The 9,242-nt window shown below is 38.1% G+C and overlaps 2 protein-coding genes across 5 annotated transcripts; one reads left to right on the top strand and one right to left on the bottom strand.

Annotated features, from left to right (window-relative positions):
* The first annotated feature begins 1,937 nt into the window (after positions 1-1,937).
* LOC149051028 (uncharacterized) lies at positions 1,938-3,617 on the top strand. Its single transcript, XM_089195685.1, has 2 exons — positions 1,938-2,093; positions 3,178-3,617. Exon 2 carries the CDS (start codon positions 3,207-3,209, stop codon positions 3,615-3,617), a length of 411 nt encoding a protein of 136 aa, XP_089051811.1. The 5' UTR covers positions 1,938-2,093; positions 3,178-3,206.
* On the bottom strand, positions 2,794-9,211 carry LOC149051027 (uncharacterized). Of its 4 annotated transcripts, XR_016183480.1 has the most exons (6): positions 6,794-9,211; positions 6,330-6,395; positions 5,771-5,836; positions 5,455-5,520; positions 4,802-4,930; positions 2,794-3,542 (listed from the first exon to the last, which is right to left on the bottom strand). XR_016183480.1 is itself a non-coding variant. In XM_089195690.1 (5 exons), exons 2-5 carry the CDS (start codon positions 6,379-6,381, stop codon positions 4,899-4,901), a joined length of 216 nt encoding a protein of 71 aa, XP_089051816.1. In that variant the 5' UTR covers positions 6,382-6,395; positions 6,794-9,211; the 3' UTR covers positions 2,794-4,898. The 4 variants fall into 4 exon arrangements, 3 of the variants coding, with proteins under 3 accessions (XP_089051816.1, XP_089051815.1, XP_089051814.1); XM_089195690.1 differs by having other exon boundaries at positions 2,794-4,930; XM_089195689.1 differs by lacking the exon at positions 4,802-4,930.
* Between the last annotated feature and the right edge of the window lie 31 nt (positions 9,212-9,242).

Genomic DNA, 9,242 nt, shown 5'->3' with positions numbered 1-9,242 from the left:
AACGAAATCGCAATAGGACAAGTAACCTCCGCTAAGTCCCTTGGAGTTTATGTCGATCAAAATATCAACTGGGAATGTCATATTGAAAACATCTCTAAGAAGATAGCTTGTGCCATTGGTGCAATTAAACGAATTCGGCACCTCACTCCATTTAATGTTCTAATTAAAGTTTATAATAGCCTTGTTCAACTACATTTTGATTATTGTAATGTAGTGTGGGGAAACTGTAACAAGGGCCTTTCTGAAAAACTGCAAAGGCTTCAAAATCGGGCAGCTCGCATCCTAATGTCTGCGAGCTATGATAGTAATTCAGATGATTTGTTCCGGGCACTAGGGTGGCGAAGACTCTACTATCAAAGATTGGAACAAAAATCTATCTTAATGTATAAAACTTTACATGGTATGACACCAGATTATCTGAGATCAAGATTTGTATATCGTGACAATATAAGTGCTTATCGTGTAAGAAATACGGAAAACAAATTAGTTCTTCCACAACCTCGAACTGATTATCTTAAGAGAAGTTTTTTGTACAGCGGAGCTCACTTGTGGAACGACTTACCCTTAGACCTAAGACAAGCGTCTTCACTGACCGATTTCAAATCTAAATTAAGTCGCCACAGTTTAAAGTAATATCTTAATTTTAAGTAAATTTTAGACACGGCCTCCATGAAAAGCAGATTTTTTTATTTGTTTCTTTTATTTGAATTGTTATTATTAGATTTTATTATAGTTAGGAAGATAGATATACCTTTATAGATAATCAACAACTGATGGAAATACCGTGTATAAATAAAGTTATCTTATCTTATCTTATCTTATCTTATCTTATCTCTTAACTTGCTGTTATGTTCGTTCCCCCCTAAATGTGTTACTCCAGTTTCCTCAGAGAATAGCTAAGACTGTTTCTATAACTTATCAGTATGCCAATCCATACTACCAGAACACTCAGGATTACTAGTGACAGATACTCGTTTTAGTTTCCTCTCTATATACTATATTTGTTTTACTTCCTCTCCATTTGGGCCATTATTTGGGCAGTTGTATTTCTCCCAAATGGAAAATATATGTAGCTGCCCATCGACGGTCCACGAACTGTATTCGGTTGTCTTTATTGCGTGATATTAACTAGCTGTTATTAGTTAAAAGAGCGTGCTCTATCAGAGTACAACACATAGAGCTGAGCTGCCACGCCATGTGCCAAATTGTACTCTGTCCGACCTTTTCCGAGACTTCTCTCTGGCTTTTTTTCGTCAACTGAAAGTGAAATTTCGAAATAAGCGAGACGGCAAGTAGCAACAGAAGAACCAAAGAAAGATTTGAAAACATGCTAAGCGCCGTAATTCACGTTATTATGACGTGAGCAGAGAAGAAAGTCCTCAAAGAGAGAACGAATTGGACTTTCCTAGTTTTGACAGTTTTCACGCTCAGTTAGATTGCAAGATTGCGAAAGTACTCAAGAAGTGGGGAGAAACACTCGACTGCCTCCCGTGTTTCTCCCTACGGAGCTCCGTACTTCTCGTGTTTCTCCCTTAACGGAGCTCCGTACTTCTCGTGTTTCTCCCTACGGAGCTCCGTACGTCTCGTGTTTCTCCCCACACTTCTTTTGTGCTCTAGCCGCTTCCTGTGTGCTTAACAACAGAACAACAAGTTCAAGGCTCCTCAAGATCTTTGAGTTATACTGAGGGACCAGTCAATGTTTTTGTCTCGTGGGTGGGGTGGGTGAAGGATTTAAGATGGATCACGTGGTTTTCAGGGGGGAACAGAGGGGGATCAGTCGTCGCCAGCAGAGTATGAAGGAGAAGATTAGAAAATTGACTGTCAATCAACTGCTAATGAAGGGATATTGTAAGAATATTGCAGCTCCTTTAGGGAGATCAAGAAAACTTCATTGTGACACAGCTAAAATCCTTTGGCCCCTCCCCCAAGGGAGTTGCAAGTTTTTCCCGCGCTTCCCATGTCTCATGGGATAGCGTGCTCCCAGGTTAATTTTACTATTGCCATTCATGATTTAAAGTACACATTGTGGTGATGTCATCAAATTTTTATGAGGAACACGCGATCAAGTGAATTGATTTACACCTCCAGATAAGGTGAGAGGGTCGCTGAACAATCTATTTAAGTTATGACATACTTTATGCGGCCACCTATTCGGCTCGCTCGTTTTTGTACGAGATATCGGCTAGGCAAATAGGCGTAGGAGTATTCAGTGTACGAAATGCATAAGCGAGAAGGCTTGAATGAGCGCTTTATAAAATGTAGGACGAAATTTATTGGGTCCAAACATTTTTTATGTAGCAAATAAAGCAATGCTTCAAGACATGCCTTTGTAGGTAAATAGGGTTGCCTAACTAATCTTGCGCCACATTAAGAAAGCTGAAAAGAGGCACACTACTTCTAATGATCACTGCTCTTGTTCTGAAATGGGAAACCCCTTAGTGATATATCAATAAGTAATAAGTTTTGTGATGGAGTGGAATGGGGCCGGTTGAATATCATCTTGTCGAAATGGGTTGAAATATTAATAAGAGTTTTATTTTATGGTTTGGCATACTTTTCTGATTTTAGGATCAAATCTTTGTGCTTTAAAGTGAGTTGAGAAAAATTACAATAATTAAAATTTCCTTTTCAAGTGGCAGAATATTGACAAGGAGGTTACATATAGCTGGAAACAGCATACTCTTACATCTCATATCCTAGCCTATTCACACCAGAAAACATGTTTAGTTAAATTGGGTTTAACTGAATGAAAATATGAAACAGAGAATTGAAAAACTAAAATTTCAGTAGGACTCAAGTAATTGTTAACTTTTATTTGCAATGTGCTACATGTATAGTTGACAAAATGTGCTTTAAGCAGAGGCTACCTTCTATTAAGAAAAATATTTTGAGCCATGTTCAGCTAAAACATTTTAAGACATGCGTCAGCTCTTGAGTGAATGGGATATTGGAGAAATGTCACAGAATTCCAGAACCTTCAATAACTTTAACTGAATGAACAAAATGAAACTATAAAAATAATGTTACCCCTTGGCTCCTGCCTATTCACGTGAGTTTTTAGTGAAATACGAATACATTTGTGGCATTTTGATTTAATGAATTTTTTCAGTGGGAACTAATGTATATGGATTAAGGGCGATTATACAATTCTGAAATCATTTGTAAACTTTTTTACAGGATATCATCTGAATGACCAAACTGCCCTCATGAAGATAACCCCCGTGTTAGAGGAATGGAGGCAGTCAACCAAAGGTGGTCGTTCCACTCTCATGAGACAGATGGCTATAGAGCTGTCTAGACTAGAAAATGTAGAAGTTTGTATTTTAATTCCAAGTGCCAGTCCAGAGGATAAAGAAGATGCCCAAAGATATAACATCAAGGTTTTTGAAGCTAAAAAATATCCAGGCTATGAACCAGTTGATTGTCTGCAGTTTCCTCCAGAAGGATTTAGTACTGACGTTATCATTGGTTATGGCATTAAGCTTGGATGTCATGTACAGGTCCTTAAGAATAACCTTGGCTGTAAATGGGTACATGTGGTCCTAAGAAATGCAGAAGAAACAGTATTATTCCAGAAAACCCCAGGTGCCATTTACAAAAGGGCAGAAACAGCATGAAACTGAGATAAAATTGTGTGAAAATGCTGACATGGTTATAACAGTTGGCTCTCAGCTCTATGAGACCTTTAATTCTGCTCTGCATCAGTGTAAGAAAGATCATATATTCAATCTTATACCTGGCATTTTTAATGAGACTTTTGGTGTGCAGAAGCAATACCAAGCTTCAAAGAACTTTGAAATCTTAGTATTCGAGCACAAAAACATCAAAAAAATAGATTAGAAGAGGATAGCATGCTACGCAACGTGTATGAAAAAAATACTGTTGGAGGGACCAATGTGCTGCCTTTGTAAAGAGGCTTATGGCCTTGCATTCAGGTTGAAATATTAATTTTATGTGCATTTAACTGAAGTACAAGAATTCAGCAGTTATCTTCATGTAGCTGCTTGGCACAAATCTGTTTATCATTTTGAAATAGGCACCATGACTTGAATTAATATAAGAGTGAAATAAAAAAAAAAGTAGACATAAATTAAGGGCTGTTTTTTATCATGCAACTTAGGTCATTGCTGATTTCAAGATAATATAATGAATGTTTTGGTGCAAAGATGTTTTGATTTTCATGTGCTCATGCCACCAAACCTTAAAATGGACATAGAAATGATACCACATGACAAACTTGCTACAAAAATATGCAACAAGTATTTATCACAGTTATGTCTAAAAGAAAATTTTGGAATCTTGTACTCAGGCTGGAAAAACAACATTACTTCCAGTGAATATAAAATCCCTTCAGTTTGATTACATCATAGGTCATGTCAGATAGCATGATACATGACACATGTTCGCTTATACGTCAGTGTCTAATAAGCCGTAGCTGTTGAAAATCTCCAGCAAAGAAAGCAATTCAGGGTCATTCAGGTCAAATTTAGAAAACTGACATGTAATAGCTTTCATTGAGATCCAATGATCCCCCAACAAAACAAAGGTACCAGAAAATGAACAAGAATGTTAAATTTTGGCACAGTTGGAAAATTAAACCAGGGTTTCTGATCCTCTTGATTAACCTCAGAGAAGATGGGAGCAACACAATGAAGGGTAGGAGTCAGGAGGCAAAGGGGCACAAAAGTACGAGAGGTGAGAGAACGTGGCATGGGAAGCGGGAGACTCTGACCTCCCCGTCCTCTCCCACAGACAAGTGAGTAATTACCAGCCACTCGCTTTCGAGCTGAATGCCTTTTACCTTGGGACTCCTGTTGCATTTCCACGGCACGTCCTGTTAGATGCCAATAAACAAATTGCACAAGGCTGACTAATTAAAGTATCAGTGTGACTGTCATTCATGTGTCCTGTTGCATTTCCACGGCACGTCCTGTTAGATGTCAATAAACAAATTGCACAAGGCTGACTAATTAAAGCATCAGTGTGACTGTCATTCATCTAAGCCCCACATGAGTAAAACATGTTGGTGCAATTGTACTTCAACTCCTATCATTACAATGGAACAAAGGAGTTAAAACCTGTATAGTGTTAATTAAGCTTTGTAAGTAACTGTGATTATATATTTTTGTGGCAAGCTTGTTATTTGTTGTAATTTCTATGTACATTTTCTAGGCTTGGTGCCTTTGAGCACATGAAAATCAAAACATCTTTGCACTAAAACATACATAGAGTGCTGAAATCAACAATGATCTAAATTTCACAGATACGAAACAGCCCCTAATTTCTTCCAACATTTTGAATTTCACTATTGTATTAATTTATGTCATGGTGCCAAAAAAACATTAGTATGTTAATTTTGTTAAAATGTTATGTACTATGTAGCTCTATATAAAAAGGATCCAGTTTGTTAATAACAATAGGGCATATTTAAAAAATTGACAAGTGAGTAATTACCAGTCACTCGCTTTCGAACTGAATGCCTTTTGCCTTGGGACTCCTGTTGCATTTCCTCAGCATGTCCTGTTATATGTCGATGAACAAATAGCACAAATTGCGCAAAGACAACTCATCAAAACATCATTGTGACTGTGATTCATCTAAGCCCCAGTTGAGTAAAACATGTTTGTACAGAAAAGAAGAAAGGGAGCAACACAATGAACGGTGGGAGTCAGGAGGCAAAGGGGCACAAAAGTACGGGAGGCAGGAGAATGTGGTACGGAAGTGGGAGACTCTGACCCCCTGTCCCCCCCACAGACAAGTGAGTAATTACCAGCCACTCGCTTTCGAGCTGAATGCCTTTTGCCTTGGGACTCCTGTTGCATTTCCTCAGCATGTCCTGTTAGATGTCAATAAACAAATTGTATAAAGATGACTAATCAAAGTATCAGTGTTACTGTCATTCATCTAAGCCCCACGTGAGTAAAACATGTTGGTGCAGTTGTACTTTAACTCACATCATTACAATGGAACAAAGGAGTTAAAACCTGTATGGTGTTAAGCCTTGTAAGTAACTGTAATTATATATTTTTGTGGCATTAAGCTTGTTATTGTTGTTACATTTTCTAGGCTTGGTGCCTTTGAGCACATGAAAATCAAAACATCTTTGCACTAAAACATACATAGAGTGCTGAAATCAGCAATGATCTAAATTTCAAAGATACAAAACAGCCCCTAATTTCTTCCAACATTTTGGAATTCATTATTGTATTATTTTACGTCATGATGCCAAAAAAATATCAGTATATTGATTTTGTTAAAATGTTATGTACCGGATGGAGTTTGTTCATAACACTGGGGCATGTTTAAAAAATAGACAAGTGAGTAGTTACCAGCCACTCGCTTTCGAACTGAATGCCTTTTGCCTTGGGACTCCTGTTGCATTTCCTCAGCACGTCCTGTTCGATGTCAATAAACGAATAGCACAAATTGCACAAAGACTACTTATCAAAATATCAGTGTGACTGTCATTCATCTAAGCCCCAATTGAGTAAATTGTGCACAGCTTTGGCAGCAACATGAAGACCTCTATGTTCAGAGTCTTCAGTGTTCCCTCTGCCAAACACTAAGATTTCAAAGTTCTTTGAAGCTCGGTATTGCTTCTGCACACCAAAAGTCTCTTTAAAAATGCCAGGTATAAGATTGAATATATGATCTTTCTTACACTGATGCAGAGCAGAATCAAAGGTCTCGTAGAGCTGAGAGCCGACTGTTATAACCACGTCAGCATTTTCACACAATTTTATCTCAGTTTCATGCTGTTTCTGACAACTGACAATTTAGAGTCTCCGCTTACCACTTGTGAAGGAAAATTCTGATTCTTTTCATATTGTCTTGAAACTTCGAGGATGTTCTGAGCGGCTAAGAAGCTGAGCGCATGACTCTCAAAACTTGATTCCCATCCACGTACAGCGCGGAGCAAGGCCTCTAAACACCACAACAGACAGGGGATTGTTTTGGGACCGGACAGTTTATTAAATGTATATATCATACGTAAATAACACTCTAGATTATTACATAACAAAGATATTAGACGAATACACTAAACCAACGGTCCAGTAATCAAGAATAAATTACAAACACGAATGAGATTAATTGGTACAATCAAAACTGTCGATGGGAGGGAAACCAAAACTTTCTTAATGTTAGAAGAAATAAACTTGTTGCTTGCTTGCTTGCAAGATTACCAATAACACGTGCACATATAGCTACTATACTAATTTCGAAATTAAAACGCTTTAGCGTGGTGAACAGCCATTGGCTCTACCCAAGTCTTATGACTCATATGCTGGACAAATTGCTCAGTCTTGTAGAAAAGGGAAAGTACTTATTTGCACCCTGCCAGTACCCAGTCCAGGCCTCCCAGTCATCGATGTCTAGATTCATATTAATAGAGATTAATATTCACGAAAAATAGAACGCAGGTACGGTGTACACGCGAGATCACGCGCGCAGCTCATTGTTCCACGCAGCCTGGTGAGGTTGCGTGCGTGTGAACCCCTGCGAAATTAACAGGGGTTTTCCAAGCCGAGGATGTTCCCATTCCCTCATCTCCGACCCCCAAAGACGGTTTAAACTGCCAGATCAGAATTATAAATAACAAGATTTAAATACTGTACTAGAGCGGTAAAAAATGAACTTTTCTCCTATATAGGTCTGGCAGTCTTCACGCTCAAAGAGCCTGTAACTAATTCCGGTGAGGGAAACACGTTCCAATTCTAGTAACTCCTTAGACCTTTAAAAGAGTTCTGAAGTCAGTGATCTAGGTAAGATCTATGGGAAATCCCTCCTACAATTTCATCCTCTTTTTCCCAGTTCACGGTCTTCAACTTGTTTTTTCCTAATCTAAAATAAGTAAGTCAAAAGTTCCCATTTTAGGGCATTTCTTTGTTCCTTCACCGCTCGAATTCTTCGACCACTGAGAGTATGTAACATACGTCATGCACATTGCAAAGATAACAGCTATCTTGAAAGCTTCCCGTAAAGCGGAAACATCGCTTCTCGCTCACTGAAGAAAGATCAGTAGCAAATCTACTGCTTTACAGGGAAACGACAGAAATGGTATATTCCAGACGAACGTGTCGTTTGAAGTACTATTTCCAAAACGAGAGCAAATGTTTCAACGGGGTCTCCAAACACCAAGAAACAAATGAAAGCACGAGGTGTTTGGATACCCCGATGAAACACGAAGCACGAGTTTTGGAAATAACTTCTCAGGATCACTCTTAAAGAAATAATAAACAAAGGCTTCCAATTAGAATTGTTTGCCGTGTAACATTCCTTCCTCGATAATTTCAATATCAATGATGTTTTTTACCGGCGTAATTAATTTGTATTTATGGTACGATTTAATTTATTCTGAGATGCGAAAGTTGTTGGAGTTGCCAGCATTTACAAGTTGTCGTTTAGTCAGGATGTATACCGCAACAAAGTCGGTCGAGAGATTTCGGCTGCCGAAAAGTGTGGAGGATGAGAAGAAAAGTGTTGATAATGCAGTACCGAAATCAAAAGCTTGTAAAACCAAATGGTCGTGTAAGGTTTTCGAGGAATGGAAACAGAATCGATTAGTGAAGTCCTGTACTTTGGAACCCGGCGGCCTTTTTACGACGAAAGACTTTGAAGAAGGAGTACAAACTCTGGACACGGCCATCACAGATGTGTCTGCATGCAGTGTGAACTACTGGATGCCGAAGTTCGTTCAAGAAGTAAGCAACTCTTCTGTGTAGAAAAAAAATTTTCTATTTTCGAACATGCCAAGTCTAATGATTGTGAGGTAAATGTTTTTTAAATTGGCTTAAATAAGAAAATGAAACATTGTAAAGGTAAGGTTACTCGTGAGTAATTAATTTTCACTGATTTTGTGCAAGTTGTCATCGTGCATATGGCAATCGCTACAAATATTGAAATACACTGAAGCACTATGATGAAAAAAAAAATTAAAGAAATAAAATAGCTGTTACTTGAGAAATACAAACAAGCTTGTCACTGGATGGCTTTCGTTCCATGTCGAAAAAAACAATGGTCACTTTTTCACCTCCGGATCTTCTTGATAATAATAGTAATAATAATAATGATGATGATAATGACAATGATAATGATGATAATGACAATGATAATGATGTCGATGAAGATGATGATGATGATAACAAATAAATAAAAAGCTGCTGTTTTATGAGTTTTACTCGACTAAGTCAGTCCCGCGCTCTCACAGTAGTGAAAATTGTTGGAAAACTGACTGCCTTCAG

Source organism: Pocillopora damicornis, chromosome 2 (genome assembly GCF_964200805.1).
Source record: "Pocillopora damicornis chromosome 2, jaPocDami1.2, whole genome shotgun sequence".
Classification (NCBI taxonomy): domain Eukaryota; kingdom Metazoa; phylum Cnidaria; class Anthozoa; order Scleractinia; family Pocilloporidae; genus Pocillopora; species Pocillopora damicornis.
This window is presented reverse-complemented; position numbering and strand designations above follow the sequence as displayed.

What these genes read in the sequence shown, in the direction of transcription:
- LOC149051028 (XM_089195685.1), top strand. Translation starts at nt 3,207, where the DNA reads ATGAAGATAACCCCCGTGTTAGAGGAATGGAGGCAGTCAACCAAAGGT.
- LOC149051027 (XM_089195688.1), bottom strand. Translation starts at nt 6,988, where the DNA reads ATGATATATACATTTAATAAACTGTCCGGTCCCAAAACAATCCCCTGT. An exon ending in AGAATTTTCCTTCACAAGTG is followed by an intron (nt 6,396 to 6,793) that starts GTAAGCGGAGAC and finishes GACATCGAACAG; the next exon opens with GACGTGCTGAGGAAATGCAA. An exon ending in AGTTCGAAAGCGAGTGGCTG is followed by an intron (nt 5,521 to 6,329) that starts GTAACTACTCAC and finishes GACATATAACAG; the next exon opens with GACATGCTGAGGAAATGCAA.